At 30.7% G+C, this 21,876-nt stretch overlaps 1 protein-coding gene across 5 annotated transcripts in view; it reads right to left on the bottom strand.

The window, feature by feature from the left end:
- Window positions 1-342: 342 nt before the first annotated feature.
- LOC139524257 (ras-responsive element-binding protein 1-like) overlaps window positions 343-21,876 on the bottom strand; it is a 49,405-nt gene continuing 27,871 nt past the window's right edge. For 2 of the 5 annotated variants that reach the window (XM_071318979.1, XM_071318976.1), the window contains exons 3-17: window positions 20,602-20,895; window positions 20,071-20,127; window positions 16,365-16,569; window positions 15,244-15,749; window positions 13,631-14,783; window positions 11,431-11,608; window positions 9,989-10,673; window positions 9,244-9,601; window positions 7,897-8,186; window positions 7,178-7,388; window positions 6,676-6,849; window positions 5,868-6,064; window positions 4,702-5,299; window positions 3,898-4,163; window positions 343-3,358 (exon numbers count right to left, since the gene is read on the bottom strand). In XM_071318979.1, the coding sequence (XP_071175080.1) occupies window positions 3,155-3,358; window positions 3,898-4,163; window positions 4,702-5,299; window positions 5,868-6,064; window positions 6,676-6,849; window positions 7,178-7,388; window positions 7,897-8,186; window positions 9,244-9,601; window positions 9,989-10,673; window positions 11,431-11,608; window positions 13,631-14,783; window positions 15,244-15,749; window positions 16,365-16,569; window positions 20,071-20,127; window positions 20,602-20,895 (5,376 nt within the window). In that variant the 3' untranslated portion in view covers window positions 343-3,154. Of the gene's footprint in view, window positions 3,359-3,897; window positions 4,164-4,701; window positions 5,300-5,867; window positions 6,065-6,675; window positions 6,850-7,177; window positions 7,389-7,896; window positions 8,187-9,243; window positions 9,602-9,988; window positions 10,674-11,430; window positions 11,609-13,630; window positions 14,784-15,243; window positions 15,750-16,364; window positions 16,570-19,741; window positions 19,851-20,070; window positions 20,128-20,601; window positions 20,896-21,876 lie in introns of those variants that run through there. The other 3 variants (XM_071318978.1, XM_071318977.1, XM_071318980.1) reach the window with 2 other exon arrangements.

The raw sequence follows: 21,876 nt of genomic DNA, 5'->3' as shown, positions 1-21,876 counted from the left end.
ACTCAGAGGAAAATTCAAAACAGAAAGTCCCATATCAAAAGCTAAAACACACCAAACAAATGGATAACAACTGTCATATTCGTGTCTTGGTATGGGCATTTTCTTATGTAGAAAATGTGGGATTAAACCTGGTTTTATAGTAACATTGACCTTTACCTAACCATCTGGCACTAAAATAAAAAGGATTCATCCCTTTTCATTATATTTTCCATCTGTATCTTTTTCATTTCAATAAAGCAAGAAATACATAAGTCATCATTTGAGACAGAAAGACTGATGGAAGAAGTGATTGTTCAATGCTCCTGAACTTTTTGTGTAGGATAAACAGAAATATAAGACAAATTAGTTTATTTGCGATGTTTATTACAACATCATTAGACAGAACAAAATACTGGTAAATAAAAGAACACACAAACATTTAAAAAACAAAAATCTACAACTAATAAAAACAAGAGAATGTTTCCATATAGGAATGTCATCAGGTTTATATATAGAATTGTAAGTTCACTTTTGATAAGCACTTGAAAACTGAGACTTCTGTTTATGATCATGTAAATTCAAAATGTATGTATACATATTAGGATAATTGCTGAAAGCTTTTTCATTACACCATGTAAATGAAAAGGGGAAGTATCTGTTGAATAGCTTCAAGTGTAGTTGTATCAACCATCAGAATTTTATTAGAGACTAAAATCTTACAGTGGAGACAAAATATCCTACAAAATATTAGTAATTACATTTTTTTGACTATTTAATTATTGAAGCTAAATTTTTTTTCAATTTTTTTTGCTGTAGCAAGCCTTTCTTATTTTCTCTAAATTGAATCAATTGATTGTTCACAAAACTGTATTCCCCTTCCATGGGTTCAAGTTGAACCAATGAAATAGCCTCGGGTAACAATAATTTTCTAAACAGTAGAATGAAATTCAAAAGTAGTTCCAATATTAACATAAATTACAAAATGAATACTGATATTGAGAAAACATTTTAATGTGGTTTTTTTTCTTGATGTAATTTTAAAAAATTTTCAAACAACATTTAAATTAATGGGCCATCCCCCTATCAAAAAGTGCAGTCATAACACATATGTGTGAAAATTTTCCATAGCCAATATCCACAAACCCCTAAAAAAAAACCTGACCATTTATTTGCTTTTCTTTCAATTAAACCTCCATTTTCCAAGTTAAAACTTACAAAAAATGATAACTTTAATTAAACTTAAATAATGGAATGTATAAAATACATTATCAAAAAATATGTCTATCTAGGAATGACTTAGTTTTCTATACATCATCAAAATTTCTAAATGTAAATTCAATCAAAAATCTAAACCGATCTAAACTAAATTTGAAGTTGGAAGCCAGCCATTCATTTAAAACTCAATAAATGTATACAATATAAAAACAAATATAATATTTCACAATTTTTTTTCTTTTTTCTCCAAAAAGAGGAAAAAGAAAATTGATAGTATATACAAATTAATAGGTAAAAATAAATAAATTAGTAATACAACAATAACTGATATTTTACAATTAAAATATTCAAGCCTTTAAAAATAAAAATAGAATCATACCATCAACAGGAACATAATAACTTGCCACTAATTGGGTTCTTTTTCATTTCAGAAATTGTGATATTGGCAATATGCTATTTCCAAATCCGATTCCATTCAATTCAATGTTTTCTTTCATGCTATCATGGTATGGTGCTATTTCTATTACTTAACAGCTCAAACATAAAGACTAGTATCATTTACTTAAAGATTGCCACAAAGCAAACACTATAAAGCATCTACTACACATATCTATTCAAAGAGCAATAACTCTTACTCCAAACAGTTCTTCAATTATATGAAGAATCTGACTAATAAAGTTTATATATATATTTTCAATTTTTGTCTTCTAAGTGTTGTCAAATATATTTTCAAAAATGTTGCTGCCATTAATCCTTTTAATATGTATTGAAGAGTCATAATAACTTTATATTTAACTTTAATATAATTAATTGTCTTAAATTCTGCATTTTTTTTCAGAAATGAAATATTTTTTTAAATGATGTGACTAGTCGTTTAAAAAATCTGCCCTTTGAATACTTGATATAACAAAATCTGGTCAAAATAAATAAAGAAATCAATATATTTACAATACATCTAAATAGATATTCTAAAAAATATACAATTGTACATTACTAATGATTTTATATTTCATTCCAAATCTCATGAAACATTAAGCAATACATGTATTCCTAGTGATTTTCAAAATCAAATACATGTTTTTTAACCTCTTTTCATGTCAAAGAAATTCATTAATAATTGGTTAATAATCAAAAAGATATGTATTATACAGATGTGTCCTCCCTGATTAAAAATAAAAACAATAAAATTCTATATACATGATTATCACAGGTTTCTTCTTATAAAAAAGACAATAATTTCTGTTCAAAGCACTGCAATTACATCCAACTATATATAAATCCATTCCATTTTTAATCACTTTATAGGGAAATTTAAACTCATTTCTAGTAAAAACATGAGCAAATATATATGTATATATATATATATACATAGTCATGGTATAAATAATCTTTAAGAAAAATATCTTGAACACAAACAGTCATCATGTGATTGAGAAAAGCCAAGACCAGAACACATAGAGATAATTAAATATGGTCATATTCTAAAATTAAGCATCTAGAAGTATTCTCTAACGATACAATGTTTATTTGATGTTTATCTACCGCTAAATCTAACTTGGACAAAATCATCCAACGGTCTATCATATCATATTTCTACAGCATAAACTCATTATAATTTCTAGTTCATAACCATAAATCTAGATTATAAATAATATATAAATTTTAAACCGAAGTTCAAAGGTCACTCTTGTGCAATGTACAGCTACTAAGCATGTTTTAAGTGTCAATAATTCATTCCATAAATAAATCTACTTTGAATTGTCAATCTTTCGCACTCTCTCGCACTTGGAAGATGAGAGCGAAAGACAAAAGAGACAGTGAAGCTACAACTCCAATAAAGTTCTCACCAGAAAATACTTAAGAGACAGTTTCACTACTACACAAAAAAAATCTTGTTTCTTGAATCTGTTTGGGTGCTATTATGTTGAGTAAGTGAGTGGCCGCAGAATACTCAACAGCTCTACATTCCTAGTAACTGGGTTGCAGAATCTACGGAATCTAACATCTTGTCAATGGATGATACATCGACTCCAAGTAGGTTATGTAACATGTCAGCTGTGGAATCCTTTCCTAGAGACACTAGAGACGGGGTTGAGATCGTAGCAGATGGTGTCGTTGATTTAGAGGTGATGACTGATGGTAGGGTATAATGTCCACGAGATTCCTGAAATAATAAATAACAATTGTTGCTTTTGTTTCTTAAATGATTAGATCCTTTTAGCTAGATAGTTATAATTAAACAAATTAAATGGATTTAAATTTCTATAATTCCCATTTGGAAATAAAAAAAATTTAAATTCTGCTGCAATGTTTGTATAATATCTTAAATACTGTAGATTATTTCAAAATTGTGGGTACCAATATTTGTTGATTGTTTTATTTTTCATAGACACTTGATTATGTAAATCAGAATTTTTTTTGCATACAAGTATTATACGAAATTCATATATATGTGTAGCTCTGACACCCTTACCCAAGAAATGAATGAAATTGGGTATTGAATAAATACAAATAAGTCCTATGATGTGAATAAACCAGATCTGGGCCAAGAAGGAAAAATATTTAGCTCATAAGCCATGGAGAAAAAATTATCTTTTATGTTTGAATTTCACTGATTGAATGTTTTTAAAAGTGACAAGTTCAATTATGATACAAGACAATCTACAATTAATCTCCATTAAATTAAATAACATCAGTAATTACCCCAACACTTTCTCCTCCATTTAAACTGGTTCCAAGAGAGATGGAAGGCATAACAGGCATGCTCAAGGCAGGAATAGCCATAGGTAGGCGAGGTAGAATTGGGCGATTGGCAGCCTTATGTGCTGACTGTTCTTCGTTGTTGTTTTCAGCTTCATCATCGCTTGGACTGAGAGATCCAGAATCTGCATGTTTCTTACGATGTCTCATCATGCTGTGTTTCAATGTAAATCTTTTCTGGCAGATGTCACATTCAAATGGTCTTTCTCCTGCAATTAATTTATCCAATTTAATTACATAAATTACATAAAACCAAATTGAAATGCAATAGTTTTAAAAATGTACGTGGATTACTTGCAATTTTTTTAAGAAAAAACCATGAAACTTTGTGAAATTACCTGTTCAAATTCCACACAAATTGACAACTATCAACTATCAGACCCTTGACTAATAAAATGAATGAACCATCCATTTTAGAACACTTGTAAAGTGAACGAACTATCAACTATGCTTGCATGTCTTTATAAGTGAACTAACCATCAACTGGTAGACACTTGCTTAAAAAAAGTATGACTGTTCATCAATAAATTTCATGATAAAGGTATTACCAATAAAATTAAAACAATACATGTACAAATATACTTTAATTATTTTTTTTCATTATTTAGTCTTGATCTTTTTAAAAAATTGCACTGAGAAAACTTAGGAGGCTTTCACTTGCAACCAAACCACAACTTGATGTTTGACCAATATTTAACAAATATATTGTCAACAATATCTCTACCCTCTATTTTCTAAGGCACTAACCTGTATGAGATCTCATGTGTCTCCTAAGGTCTTGTAGAGACCAGAATCTCTTAGGACAAAGAGAACAGTACACTTTACGCTGCATATAATCAGCAGACACAACTTCCATCTTTGGATCGTCAGCATTCTGTCCCGGAATCTCCAAGACAACATCTTGATCCACCTTGTTGAGATTGTTCTCCACAACTTTATCCATGTGTTTCGAAAAATCACCAATGTCGTCAACTTTATTTTTGTCCTTCAAGATCAACCAATCAGAAGTGTGGTTTCTTTCCTGATGAAACAAACATTCCTTTCTACTGAAATATGAGGCATCACATAGGTAGCATTTAAATGGCAGATCAATGTTGTGTTCCTTCAAATGACGAACTAATAATTTACGGGAGACGAATTTCTCACAACATTTCCAGCATTCAGTGATCTTGTCAACATTGTAGTTGTCACGTTCAGGGTTCAGTTGTTTTTCGCCTGTGCCGCTGAATGGGCGGACATCTTCAGTACGTTGTGGAACTTCAGGAGATTCCTCGATTTCTAGGTCATCTTCATCAGGTTCAGATCTACCACTGGACATCAGTCTGTCCTCAAGTACCTCTCTATCCTATAACACATAATTGAAAACATTTAAAACACAGTTTTAACATTGTATCCAAATGAAAATAAATCAAATGACACTACCTTAAACTAAGCCTTTGCTAGCAAAATGATGTCAGACATATTCAAATTTCTTATGAATGTACCCTTTGTGTGATACCCAATAAACAAAATAATACCTATCCAGGGACATGGAGATATATTGTGTTCCCTGAATATGAATAATACATTTGATGCAAAACTGAAATGTGTATTTTCACTGATGTTTCAATCCAACAAAAGGTTACAAGGTAGGAAATATGTAGCTTCAATCTGGTTTTTCAATTCTAGAAAGAGAAGGACAGTATAATTGTATACTTGAAGCAACTTATTTTTTTTTTGACACTTTTTTTCGGGTTTTGTATTTTTCAGCTGTTTTCACCACAATTTGTGTTATGGTTTTAACTACTATGTTCAGAGAAGAACAAAGTTTCACAAGTTTACTTTTTATATTCATACTATTTAACTCATCGCTAGAGTTAGTTTAAATTTGGAAAAGGAACCATGACCGATATCTGTCACTTGTTACTACTTACCATAGACTTATTCATCTGTTCCTCAGCTAGGTAGCTACTGTCATTACTATCGTAGAAACTACCATTAGATCCCAGTCCCCTCTCTTCTGGAGGTATTGTTTTGCTCATACCAATCGTCACAACTCTATCTAACTCAGCTAGACCTTCTGGGAGTGAACTGTTTGGATGTCTTTCCTTATAATGCTTCAAAAGATTGCCTGTAATGAGTATAAGAAAAGTTTTTTAACATGTGCAAATAACATATATCTAAAAGAGGGACGAAAGACACCAGAGAGAGTGTCAAACTCATAAATCTATAATAAACTGACAATGCCATGGCTAAAAATGAAAAAGACAAACAGACAAGCAATAGTGTTGCTAATAACTTGATCATATATAATATGAGAAATTAATAGTCAATTTGCTTATCATTAAATGTGTTGTAGGTATAACTAATGTCTAATTGTTTGGATATCGAAAAAAAAAAAACTTGTTATTACAGTATGTCGCTAATGAATTCAACTTTGACTGTTGAGCTGTCTTTTTTAATTTTTCAGGTTAAACATTCATTTGAGCTCTAATAGAAGTCAATCTTATGAAAGTGCATAAAAATATGTACAAGACTATGATTTTTTTGATTTTTTTTTTGTAAGGTACTTGTATCAACTCAATTACAGTTACAGACTTTGCATACAGAATTTTTCAACCCGAAATAGGGTAACATATTACTGATATTACTTTGCATAAGGTCAAGTTATATTAAATATTTAGGTAAGCTCTTTTAACTGTTAATATGTGTATAAATCAATTGAACAGTATATGTATTTACCTTGTGTAGAGAATGAGCTGAATACACATAAATGACATTTATATGGACGGTCCATAGTTTGTCGAGACAGCGGGTCCAACATATTTACACCATGTTTTCTTATCAAATGTCTCTCTCGGTTAGACTTGGTCGAGAATGTAACTGGACATCTTGGACATTTAAATGGTTTCTGACCTGTAAACATTAGAATAAATTAGCAATTGGTTTAAAAATTCAAATATTCAAATAAATGATATCTCATCTTTAATTCATTTCTTCAGTTTACAATCTATACAGTTACCTAATTGAACAGAGTTCTTAAGAGCCTTTAGGAAATTAGTACTTGGTGAACTTATAGATTTGTGGTTCTGTCGTACCAGCGAGTTCCACAAAACTGGTATCCCACGAATAATAATTAATCCAGTGTTCAAAACCAATGACATTTTATGCAACTAATTTTTTAACAAGAAAAAAACAACACATCAAATTACAAATTAAATTACAGTAACAAAATCATACTAACCAGTATGAGTCAGGAGATGTCTTGTAAGGGAGCTAACCCATGGGAATGTTCTGGTACAATATGGACACTGCAGTTTATGTGGAGAGTCAGCGTATGAATTCCTCTTCTTTTTAATTGCACTTTTATCATCCATTTTTTTGTCAACAGTAGTAGGTATATTGAACTGATGTTGTAAGGCTCGTTGCTTCTCTAATCTGGCAAAGTGTTCAAGCTTAATGAGAAAAAAAATCAAAATGGTGAAAACAATTATCTTAGTTATATAATAATTTACTTTAATAACTCTATAAAACAAATGTTATTTTTATTTTTAAATACATCATGGTCAACATTACTATTTATACATGAACTAAAATTATCATTTTACTGAAAGAAGCAATTACATCTCAAAGAGAGGCACAAAAATATCACCAACTGAAGCAGAATTCTGAGTAGGGGTTTAGGAAGAGATGTTAAATTTGTGTTAATACAAATGTGTGTTGATTTGACTAAGCATATATCATGCCAAAGTAAGTAACAACACTCATTAAATTGAATTCATGAGATTTCACAAAATCCTGTTTCAGCTAAAGAGTGAGAAACCAAAGTAGGAAGTGGATGACTCATCACACAATCTAATCTCTATAATTATAAAGCCAGATTAACCACTCCAATCTCTATATAAAGTCAGCTTAACAGGTAGGGTGTAATAACCAACAATTAAAATACATATGACTTATTACCTGTTTTGGAAGATCCCCTATATCCATCATCGTAGGCATTTCCTGACCATCTCTGCTATCAGATGGGTCCTCTGGTCTTGGTCTAGATGCTGATTCATTACTGTCAGGTCTAGGTTCCAACGGTCTTTCCTCTCGGCTCCTATCTGGATTGACACTTCTCAACAAGTTCAAACGGTTTCTCATTATTTCATTTGTAATACTGCCACTTTCACGTAACAAAAATGACTGGAAATGGTGGGAGTTTGCTGATTCTAAAATTCTATTCACAGATGCTAAATCACTACTGTCACCTACAAGACAAAACATCTTGCATATAAATTCAGTTGTATTTTTTTTAAATTCCAGAATCGATTATTGTATTTTTTTTAAATTCTAGAACACATCATAGTGGGGTTTTTTTTATTTATTTTTTTTTGCATATCTACATTTCACAATTATCATGCTTAGAAACAAACCTTTATATTAAATAATACAAAATAGGTATATATTTTTTTTTAAACAAAGTCTTCATTTAGTTTAAAATAAGTATTCTACAATTTTTATTTTTTTTTATTTTAAATCTTAAGTTTTATCATATTCTAAGTATCATTATATTGAACAATAAACAAACTACAGAATGAAAGTAAAAATAGGGGTTTAAATTAAAACAAATATCTATAACTCATAAAACTGAAAATACACACACAAAATAATTATAAAATTATAAAATTAAAATAATATGAAAAAATCAGGAGTTATCTCCCCTAGACTGTAACAAAAAGAACTAAACAATATATAATTACACAAACACAAATTAAAGCATTCAAATAGTTACTACTTTTACTTACACACTTATCCTAACACTGTAACGCTATAGGTTTAAAGAAATATCATAAATAAGATGTTCTATGTGTCAAATTTTCTTTCCCTATGTGCCACCAGGCATAGCAAGAACTTAGTATGTAAGTAAGTATATAATTGTCTTGCAATACACTTGAGGACACTTTCTAAATTGTTTTAATTTTTCCTTTGACTAGCTTGTTGATTCCAAATATATAAAATTTATTTGGTGCTAAGTAATGTAAGGATTTTTGTTCTACAATAAATACTTAATTATAATAAGTAATGATAATACATGAATAAAAGATTTTCCCCAACCAATAAAGGAGAAGGTCCAGTAAGACCTTTTTTGGCCCCAAAATATAACAGTTTTACAAAGTTTTTAAAAAATAAACTTTTAGTTTATTTATTGGAAGTAGAATGCTTCTGCTTCATAAATATGAGCTGTTTTTGACAATACAACGCACATATATTGGACCTACTCCTTTTCTTTTCTTTCAAGGTTTTTTTTCTGTAAGAAAGACCTACCTGAAATACTAGATCTGGGTTCCGTTTTGATCTGGTTCTCCATCCTCATGGCCTGTAGATTATTTATCTTATCCATAAGTTTGGATGACCTGGAAGACGTTTCATTATCGTCTAAATTCTCTGACGGTGGTTGTACCGGGAGACGTAAATTAACAGTTTGTTTTAACTTTTCTGTCACCGTTGGGTTTATTCCAGACAGTGATTTGAGGTACGAAGGATCTAACAATGATGTAAGCTGTGGATGGTTCTGCCAAAGATGGCGCTCCAGAGCACGAGGATTTGAAAATCCCATTGGACAAAACTGGCACTGGTGCACACTATTTTCATACATTACTCTAGTCTGTTGTAGCAGATTTGCCTGAAAAATAAAAACAAACTAGTATTGCATTCACTAAATGAAATATTTTAACACTTGTTTCAGATTTCTGAAATAAGCAAGCCTTTCACCTTAAAAAAACACAAACCGGTAAATTACAAGGGCAAAAGTACCAATGTTATTCCATTTTGTCTTTTATTAGAAATCAGCAACAGCTTTAATAACAAATGTGCAACATCTTTAATTGCAAATGTGTAACAGATTTTATTGCAAATGTGCAAAATGATTAATTACAAATATGCGACAGCACTAAAATTAAAGAAGCAACAACATTAACTACAATTGTGCAACAGCTAACACATAAATTTTCGAATTTTACGTTTTTACGAAAAAATCTACGAAAAAAACTGGAATATCTAGAAAAAATACCTTCAATATGGGTGCTGGTGATGGCGACGGTGATTTCTTAACTGACAAGTCCATAGGTTGATCAGTCACTCTACCTGTAGGTTGGTCCTTCTTAGGGGTCCCAACAGGAGTATTACTGCCTGACCTAACACTGAAATCTAATGGCATAATGTCATCCTCATCCAAAGGTTCAGATTTAATATGGACAGGTGTGGCTGGACGGCTGCTAGCTGGGGTACCAACAGACAATACAGGGGTCGTATGAGCAGCAGGTGGTGCATATGATTTGCCACTGATGATAGAAGAAGGGGTAGATCTTTCATTTATCTCTGGTGGCATACCATCATCAGAATCACCGAATGATTTGTCGCTATCGTCAATATTGAACGGCTCCTTGACAGTAATGTACTGTTCTATCTGGTTGTTAGAGATTTCTATATGCTGTTTCTGAAGATGGCGAATACAGTTAGCCTTAGTCGAAAATCCTACATCACAACGGGTACAAATGAATGGCTTCTGACGGCAACTACTGTGTGATCTAAGATGGTGTTTCAGTGCACGGAAGAATTTGAAATCAATATTGCAATATTTGCATACAGTATCAGGTGAATGGAAGGAGGTGGAAGAATTGGCATCTTCTAGTGCATACTTATTGTAACCAATTGCTTGTTCAACATCATCCTTCATGAATTTACCATGCTTCTTCCTGCAATAAAATAATTATAATATTAGAAAAAAAATCAATTCAATTTCATAATTTAGAATAAATGCAATTCAAATTCATTATTAAGAAGAATACAATTTTTTTTTATTTTTGAAAAAATATAATTTAATTTTTATTTTGTAAATTTTAAACATAGTTGATTGATTGCTTTCTGCCGCCTCATCACAAAAAGGCTATAGCCTCAGCACAAAGAGGCTATATTACATTGAAAACAATATAATAAGTCATTGAACTCTGAATACATATTCATGTCTCAAGTCTTTCAGTAAAAAGACAATAAATATTTGTAGGATTATCTCCCCTGGACCAGGTACAATGTGTAGGTTGTGCATACAGGAAATAAGCAAACATGTACATTATCATGTTAATGCATAAATTTTCTGCATTTATGAGGCATTTAAAATGTATCAATAAACCTCAGCGACAATATATATTTCTTGCACTTGGTGTATAAGGCCTGTAACAGCACATAAAGGAAATGATTTATCAATTGATAGAATTAATTATGTCATTAAATCATTAAAATCAATCTGGAAAATGTTACAAGGTGTACCAGGTGTAACCATATAAACCTTAATTATCTTTTTAATGTATTAATTAAAAACATTTTATTCATAAAGTATCTTCCTTAAAATATGTTCTGTGCTACTGTTTTAAATGTCGAATTTTTAAAATATTTCAAAATATAACTTTAAAATTTATTTTTTTTTAAATTTATAGATAGGAGCTACAATTTTACCTGACATGCCTTTCACAGTTTGCCTTGGTGGTGAAAGCAAAGTCACAAACTCGACATTGGAATGGTCGCTCTCCATTGTGAGTTCTTAGATGTCTGATTAATGTACTCTTGTCAGCGCTGGAGTAACTACACAAGTTACACTTGTATGGAGACAGACCTAAATGTGTGCGGGTATGACCTGAAAAACATAAACAAATATTAAAAAATCTTTAAAGATAGTTTTCAATGATCATCTTAGCAGTTTGTTTTCTGTTCTCATCCATATATTTTTTTGTGGTTTGTATTTCAACAATCTCTTTATACAGATACCAAATTTTGATATTTTTTTTTGTATTCTTTCAGAATTTTGCTTATAAACCTTATTTTTTTTCAAATTAGAAAAGTTAACCTGTTTCCCAATAATTGCTATATTTAAAATTTTTAATTCAATATTTAACATTACAACAATGTCATCAAAAATACTAATTTATATACATCATTTATATAAAATATATATTCTCACCAACACGTATAAAATTACAAAAATAAAGGGAGGGTGTATAAGCAAGATGAAGGGCATCCCAAAAGAGACAGGAAACTGATTTGTTGTAGCTTATTTAAAAATATTTTTTTAATAAGAGGACGAGAAAAAAAATTGAGAATGAAAAGTAAGAAAGCAGATCTGACAAATGTACAACACAAATATAATAAACTAGTAAGAGTTGGAAAGACATTGTTTTTTACGTAAAAAAGTAAAACAATTAAATTATAAGATCAATTAATCAATTGATCTAATTAAATTCAACTCCACTAAATTATGCCACATTACATGCTTAAAATAAAATAAAACAAGAAACGAATGTCATGCACTTATAGGTAAAATTTCATTCATAAAGAAACAGGAAGTTCTCATCATATAGAATATGCAACTTAGGTAACTACAAGATCCATCATTTCATAACTTGACAAGTTTGATAAATCTGCATGCAAATGAGATGCTAATTCTCAATTTTTTACATACATAAATTAATTTCAAGCTTCCCATTATAATGCTAGCTATTTATATTTTTTTGAAATCCATTAAAATATACAAATTGCATCGTTGTTTTGTTTATAGTTACCATACATCATAAATGAAAGCGATAAAAGATGACAATTATGACTTGAGGAAATTAGCTAAAGAAAAAAAAATAATGATGCCTCCCATCTCATTAATATAAAAAGAAAAGTGTGGTATCTCATCTTTTAAAATTAATTCACTAAAATAATAAAGCCTCTTATGTCCTAAAACGACTTCAGGGGTAATTAGCTATATAAAAAAATAATGATGCCTCCCATCCCATTAACAAAACGAAAGTGTGATTTCTCATCTTTAAAATAATTCACTAAAATAATGAAGCCTCCCCTCCTATGTCCTAAAATTCATTCTTAAAAAGTCTTTATTGATCTAAAATTGTTAGGAAAATGAAGCCTCCCTTTGCATGAAAGTCTTCCCTCTGTATTGGTCATTACAAGTTATCTATACTAGTTAACATCTTTGGTTTTACTTATAATTTGGTTCAATGGAAATAAAAATGCTAAATTAACAATTACTTAGTATAAATCTTTCTGGGTGTTAGTAATTATATTTTTACATCGTTAATCTATTTCAGAATGCTGAAATTTATTTGCATAAATTTGTAAAATTACATAAGATTTACTATAAATATTTAGTGTTTGGTAAATAATTGTAGCACGGACTACAATACCACATCCTAATTCATTCATACTAAATTGTGGTTTAAAAAATTAAGGCCCCCCCCCCCCCCTCCCCCCAAAAAAAAGCATATGCATACAGATTATATCAAGATGCACAGAAGACCTTTGATGGGACAACACTGTAATACTTATATAGACACAAAATATTACAACAATCCAAATGATGCTGTATACTTACTTCTAAAGAGCAAATTGATAAAATATAAATACAATTATTAAAAAGATGCTGAACATTATCTTTAATTATCAATATAAAATATTCTTTTTGAAATATTCAGAAAATTTAACACTATGAAAATTCAAATCATGCTTCTTTTATCCCTATCCCTTTCATAAAATAACTGTGTAATTAATAAATTTCCTTTTTTACATTTTACATGTAATCTTTAAAAATCATCAATTATAACTGTAAATTTAATTAATTTCAAATTTTTCAAAATTTTACAAAATAAAACATGCATACCTTTCAATGCTCTGTAGTTAGGGAATAACATGTCACAGTATTTGCATGGGAATACACCTTTGTTGTTCATTTCACCGGAAGATCCACTGCCACTCTCACTGCTCGGGGGCGGAGTTGGTAAAGGACTAGACATATTTTGGCTACTTAGTGCTGCATTCATCATCTGACTAGCGCTCATCATGGCAGCTAATGTAGGTGTCATCTGTGAGGCAAGGCTGTACGGTATCATGGAAGGTAAGAAGGCGGAGAACTGATTCAGGTTGATACCATGTAGATGTTCCATGCCTGGTATTGCTGGGAAGGGAGGCATCATACCATTGGAGGAGCTCTGTATTAACTTCTGTAGTTCAGCCATGCTTTTGATTTCCTCCCCATTTTTCTTACCCATTGGATGTATAGGCGATATAAAAGGCGAGAAGACCTGTCCAAGTTTTGCAAAATAATCGTTGTTTTCATTCTTTTCCATGTTCAATATTGTTTCAGACATGGGTTTCTCTTTTTTGATTTTTTCTTCTGTTGGATTTTTCTCAGCAATCAATCCAAAGCTAGCTAAGAAGTCGTGTTTGCCTACCATTTCTGGTGTTCCGTGACCATCTGCGTCTTCTTCATCGATGTCATCGCTATCCATGACCTCGTCGAATGCTTTGTCGGCCATGTGTTTAGCCATGTGAACATGAAGTTCTTTGTTGTCGATAAAGTCACATTCACACAGAGGACATTGAGCCGTCTTTTCAGGATTGTGTGTATGTATGTGCATCAACAATGCACTCTTGCACGGAAAAGCCTTTGTACATTCTTTACATATATATTTATGATAATCGCTACTTGATTGTCTGACGTTTTCCTCGCACCAAGATTTGGCAACAAGTGGAAACTTTGTAACTGAGAAATCCATAAAACCAAGATCATGAAATCCTACGACGGCTTCTGAGAGGGGTGATTTTATGCTTTTTTCGTCATCATCCTTAGATTTGCTATGAGCGACTAATTTATGCAGATCTAATTCTCTAGTAGATTGGAACGATAGATTGCATTGTTGACAGTTTTGAGACAGTTCTGGGTGAGTTTCTAAATGACTCTGGTAACCATATTTGCACAAAAATGTTTTATTGCACACTGGACAATGTAGTTGATCTCTTTCTTCCTCCGTTGGCTGAAAATAAACGAAAACATAATTTAAGAAACAACTTCTTTTTTTAAAGATTACTAAATGTAAAAAGCAGATTAAACATATATAACCAATAAAAAAATATATCAATTTCTTAAATAAATTTTGTAATTAAAATAATTGTCTGTCAAATAATTGTCTATGAAATAATCAATCAAAATCTATTTCAAATACTTAGCACTATTTCTTCTAATGTACTTGATATATATATTAAACATTGCCGCAGGATGTTAAACAACAAAATAAAAACATCTCTATTTACAATTAAAAATAAATATCAGCTTTTCGCTTCCAAATCACGTTTCATCTTATCTATCTTTTTTAAATTCCTATAAGAAAACTGTAACACTTTGATAAAATCAAGATGACATTTGTTTCCTAAAAACAAGTGAAGGAAATGAAATCAATCATTTAAATGAAATTAACATATAACAGCTGGTATTACCTGTCTGACAGCTACTGGTACTCTTTGTGGCTCTGGTTCCCCTTTCACTTCTGCTGTGAGTTCTGATGGTATTTTTGGTGATTCTTGTGGCACAACCAGGGGAATAAATGAAGAGATTGACTGAGGAGGGAGAGCAGAATTAAACCTTTCTTCCAAAAGTTGACGTTTTGGTAGTGACCAGTTTGGTGAGCAATCTACAAAGTTGAACGTCCTTTTCAGACCTTTAGGCGACATATAGCTGGATGGAGTTGTTGGTTCTCCGAAATTTAAACCTTTTGGAGAAAATTCTCTGGATGGAATTGGTGTGGACATATTTAATGAGGTTCCGTCAAAATCTATCGGACTAAAGAACATTGCCTTTGGCTTAAAAGTCGGAGTCTTCTTCCTAATTTTTGTTCCAAGAGCTTCAATATCGGTTTCCTTAGAATGGATTCTCATATGTCTGTGCATATTTCCATTTGTTGTAAAAGACATTTTACATACTTTACATTTAAAGGGTCTCTCTCCTGAAAATAAAATAGTCTTGATTATTTCCCTTAGATAATAAAATTTCAAGATTTACTCGTGAAAAAGTTATATTTTTACTCTTTTCACTATAAAATCTGAAGCAATAATTTAACATTAGGTCCTCTATTCCAAGATTTCATTTTTCAAGATGAACAATAATTCAAATTGAATTTAGGTTTTATTGTGAGAATGCTGTGAAAGTATCATTGATTGTGGGGTAGCAATTTTTGTTACTTTCTTAGTTTCCTCAAACCAAAAAATTTATCATTGAGTGAGATATTTTAAACTTAAAACATGGACTTGAATTTCTACAAAACACAAAAATTGAAGCCCACAAAGACAGGTAATTCATTAGTATTCTTTTTAAAGTATGTTCTTTGGAGTTTAGTATGACATTCATTATCACTGAACTAGTATATATATATTTGTTTAGGGGCCAGCTGAAGGACACCTCCGGGTGTGGGAATTTTTCGCTGCATTGAAGACCTATTGATGACCTTCTGCTGTTGTCTGTTTTATGGTCGGATTGTTGTCTCTTTGACACATTCCCCATTTCCATTCTCAATTTTATCTTTTATTCAAACACTTATCTATGCAATGATGCTAACACCTACCAGAATGCACCAACATGTGTCTGTCTAGTGAGCTCTGGGAACTAAGAACCTTCCCACAGATTGTACACGTGTTAGACTGAGACGCTGCAGCGTGGGTATTGTGGGTTCGTATGTGTATCGTGAGATCATGTAATGACTGGACTACTTCCTGACAGATTGGGCATTGATATATGGCTTCTTCTCCGTCTCCGTTTAATGGCAGAATCTGGAATAGAAAAAAACAAAAATGGTCATGATAGTGTCTTTATTTTTTATTATCTAATAACACTTTTGAACAAACAGATATTATTTAAATACACAGATACAAATGCTTACTATCAATCTGAAAGAAAAAAATTGACATCATACATAAAAGAATTTATCAAAAGGTGCACTTGATTCCATTAATTTTTATGGACAAATCAGATCTATTAGAGAACATGAAATAAGTATTTCAAAATTACCATAATATTGCAACTTTAAATGGCACGATACTGGCAAAATGGCAGAAAAACAATCATATGCAATCATAATGTATTAAACTTGCAACAACACATTCCATTGTGTCTTCAACAACTGACTTTAAAATTACAGCAACTACAAAAGTTTCGACAATAAATTTAAAAAAAATTAAAAATCTTCCAATAGAAATTTTAAACAATAGTTTATAAACTCAGCATTTTCAACCTACATCACTTTTAAACAGTTGTAAATTCATCCTCATTCATCTGAAATAATAGTAAGTTATGCAAATAAAAAAAACTCCCTAATACTTGCAGGTGAAACATCTTAAACAGGCATGTCACGTCTTAAAAGATACATACTAAACCTAAACAAAGAAACATTCAACAAGTCTGTTACAGTTGATATAAATCATACTACGTTAAAATATCACCTTGTTATGTACCATTGTCAAAAAAACGGGACTTGTCGCTGCATCATGAATAAACCATGAAACTTTCAAACAGAAAGTGATGAATCTTTTCATACTTAAAATCAAAGATTGATAAACTCATTAATGTTACATTTAATTACCATCTGATCACCCAGGTGTGAGATCATTACCATCTCCCGATATTTTTTTTCTATCGTATCGTATACCGAAAAATCTTAAAATACTTATTTCGTGTGTTGCTCAATAACCATCACTATTTTTATAAAATATTTTTAAAAAGCCATCAAAGTAAGACATGATTCATAATCCTTTAATCTGTTTCTATTACATCATGTTTAGAGTAAAAGAACAAGCTACCATGTTGTATCACGTAGGATGAGAAATTCCTCCCTACTCCATCTTTTACGGTCTATGGTCAAATATCTTTCTGCTTCATTACAGTGACATATGAAATTTGTTTGTCACATGAAAAGAGACAGGAGACTGATAGGAGTCAAATACTTTTTATATCCGATGTGTAAAGGTACAATTCAACTTATATAGAAGTTTTCTAATGTATAAAGGTGCAATACAACTTATATCGAAGTTTTCTGATGTATAAAGGTGCAATACAATTTATATAGAAGTTCTCTTATGTATAAAGGTGCAATACAACTTATATTGAAGTTATCTGATGTATAAAGGTGCAATACAACTTATATAAAAGTCCTTATGAATCTGAATATAGATATATCAGCTTTTGGTCAAGAAAATAGTTTTTAAGTAAAATATTTTATTGTATTTCAATAAACTTTGTTCTTTCTCTTCTTCTATCTATTTTTTTCTTTTTTTCCAAATATTTTGCCAGCACCATCAGAAAATCCTTTCAAAAAATTTAATTCAAGTTATTTAGTATTAGGATATCTGAAACTTCTTTAAACAACCAGACTGCCTAGTTTTTCTCATGAGTCATTATAAGTAGCCATTTAATGAATAATTACACAAATTTTCTACATATTCCAAGTACAACTTATTCCTACATTAAAGATGCAAAACCATATAAAATCTTTATGGGTGACAAATACCTTTGTGTAAAGGTCTGATTGACATCCTTTCAGGAATGAGGTAATTAAGTAAATTAGGAATGAGGTAACTAAGTAAATTAACCAACATATTTTTACAGATTAATTGGCCTTTGGAAATTTTCATATTATGTTTTCAGAAATTAATCAAAACAAGATTAAGATGTAATTTTTAAGATGGATTTGGCATACTTATATTACTTCACAGTTTCAAGTTAGGGCACCTTGCAGATTAAAATTCTAAATCTGAAACAATACCCTCAGCAACTTATCCAGTTTTTGTAAAAAATCTATTAATCCTCTTAATTCATCTATAAATATTAAACTTTTGTGCTGGTTAATACTAGCTAATCCATGGATTATTGGATAATGGACAAATATGTCATGCAGATTTAGAGAATGATACTAGTGAAATATTGGCGATGTTGAGTACTAAATGTCAATTTGACAACAACCCAATGGCAGACGTAACAAAATAAATATATCTGGAATATGCAAAAGGTGGTATATGAAATAACATGCTAATTTCCACCCACAAAGAAATACCTGAAATCACAAATATTTGGATACATACACATGCTATCATACATGTGTCTTAACCTGATATTTGAATTCAATTCTAAAATTTCAATGATAAGTTTCAGATGAGACTGGATACTGAAAAAAAAAGAAATAAAGCAGCACTAAGCCTGCTTACTTGATAAACCAACTTCTGCTGATTCATTTATTTTAGTGGATACCAATTTTTGGTAATTCAGAAAAAAAACTATTTTCATGCTCTCACCATAGTCTGAACACAAGCACACAAGCTTTTAGAAAATTTAACTTCTTTGACCATCTAAATGTTTGGTTCAAAAAATTCTCAAATGTTGGAATTCCACAAACAAAAATTATCTAAAGTAACTCAAGAGTTATTATTACAAACGGATCATAAGATCTGGCAGCGACAGTGATAGATTCAAATGAAAGAAAATATTGCTTCTTTCACAAAAAAAGAAATAAAAAGATCAGTTAAGACAAGAGGAGATATATTGTTATTGTCATAGCTAAAATCTTTAACAGAATGACCATAGCTATTATTAGGATAATAAATCTATATATTATTCATCTATGTTAGATATATATTAACATGACTAAAAGAAAGAAGGAGTTTGTTGTTTGATTGCGTCATTTCAAAATAGAACTACATTAAAAATATGATCAAGATATTCTGAATCCACAATAGTTTTCAGCCATAAATTTCACTGCAGTAACTATTGTCAAATTTTTTTTCTTTTTTTTTCCATTTTTTGGAAAGGTCAATACCCTCCTGAATTGATTTTACCAATTCTGTTAATTTACATTTTAAAGATATATCAAAAGTAAACAAATTAAAAAAGATGATGAAAAAATTGTAAACAGTCAGAAAAATAAAATAAACAACAAATGTTGCACCTACTTACATGTTTTCCACTTCAATTAATGAATATAAACGCAATCAAACAAACTTTCTTGCCAATCATGCAGGATGTACAAATAAGAGTAAGCGAATCAAAGATGATAAAATTAATCAAGCATGTCCATATTTACCTATACAAAATATATGGATAATCAAAAATATATTAAGTGCTTTATCATCTGGTTTCCGCCACCAGTAACATTCATGCAAAACATGCCGTGAAATAGCCTAAAGGGGGGTAATAAGAGGACGATTATGCATTTATGAATCTAAATTCATCGTGCAGAATATACAGCGACAGACATTGATGTCCCTGCATAAATTCCATAATACCTTGTTTTCATTTTCATCATGGTTTTCATCATAACTTGTATCGTCTTTAACGTGATTCTGAAAATAATTTCATTTTTTATTTGAATTTTAATCACATTATTTATCTTTCTTCTGTTCTCAAATATTTTCAATTGATTGGTTGCTGATGTGGTTTTTCAATATTTTTGGAATATATATGTACAGTCTTGCCCTTCTTTTTTTTAAATCAGAACTACATAAATAAACCAAACATTTCTTAAAAAGATGTGAAAAATAAATAAAAAGACAGAAGAAACTTGGTTTAACTTTGTTAATAAAAGAAAAGTTACTGATATAAGTAAGTATTTTTTTTTTAAATAAGATGTGAATTCATAAAAGTGATGTAAGCAAAGAAACACACACAAAAAACTCACTAAGTGTGAACCATATGGCTATCACAGACACAAGAAATTTGAAAGGCAAGGAAAAAACTTCACACACTATTATAAATTAATCCACCACATATAAAACCTACTCATCTGCACAAAAATAAATAAATAACAAACTATTTACCTTCTTTCCTCGTCTGTGGGTTTTTGCCGCAGAAATACTTGCACTGATTGAACTAGGACTGAGCTGTGCTGAGGAAGAAGGCGTCCAAGACGAGTTAGATCCACTCCCGTCTAAAAAGGATGCGGTATTCAAATTTATTTCCGTGAGACTGTTATTAGCAGTAGTAACTATATCCTCAATTTTATTCAATAAAACAGAACTTGTATCTTTATTCTGCTGCACTGGCACTTCATTGTCTAACTGGCCAGAGGTGTCGACAACAAGGGGACCGTATTCATCAAAGTCATCGTGGTCCTGCAACAAAAATGACAGGTTGTAGTAATTATTAGTTTATGATTAGGGCGGATCGCAAACACATATTTCCTAACATGTCATCTTCAGCAAGCCACAGCCTATCTTAAGTGACGGCGAACCAAGAAACGACTTGAGCCCGAGGCCATGTACATATTATTGCTATAGTTAACTGCTGGTAGGTAGTAACACTTTACAAAGACAAGACATTATCAGTGATAATTATCCAGTTGACAGGGTAAACAAATTGCTGACCAAAAAGATGATGTATAATTCAGGAAGAGATTTTGTCCTGGAGACGAGGAAATTGTCATCATCTATCTGTGTCATGATCTCCAAACTTCTCTTTTATCTTCAGTTACATATTGAACTTCACACGTTTCTTTTTTGTTAAATTTAATTTGAAGTTGTACTTTTCAGATAAAAAAGAATCTTCTAAAAACTTTATTTTCAGTTACATATTGAACGTTTTTCTTTTTTTTTATTCAATTTTAGTTTGTATTTTTCAAATAAAAAAAAGAGTCTCTTAAAAATAGGTCTTTTATCTTCAGTCACATGTTGAACTAAACACATATTTTTGTTTTACTAACTTAATATGTATTCTTGAGATAAAATAGAATCTTCTCTTAAATCTTTTTTTTTATCTTCAGTCACATATTGAACATAACATACTTTTTTGTTAAATTTTTCAAAAAACCATATGAGTAGCCAATTTAGATATTTACATTGTTCAAGGGAATTTGATCAGTTATGTAGTTAAAATGTCTTTTTTCTTTTTTCTTTTTTTTTGTAACCAACTAGGAAGCTATCTCAATGAAATTTACCCCACATTTTCTTTTTTTCAGTGAATTGTCTTAAATTCATATCTAATACATTTACTTCAGAAGCACCCAAATTAGGAAAGACTTTATAAGCTCAATGTTAAAGGTTGCATGTTGTTTACAACCTCGTCCTTTGATCTCTGTGTATATAGTTGCCTCATTG

This window comes from Mytilus edulis, chromosome 5, assembly GCF_963676685.1.
Source record: "Mytilus edulis chromosome 5, xbMytEdul2.2, whole genome shotgun sequence".
Lineage (NCBI taxonomy): Eukaryota > Metazoa > Mollusca > Bivalvia > Mytilida > Mytilidae > Mytilus > Mytilus edulis.
The sequence above is the reverse complement of the archived record's forward strand: the minus strand, read 5'-3'. Positions and strand labels throughout refer to the sequence as shown.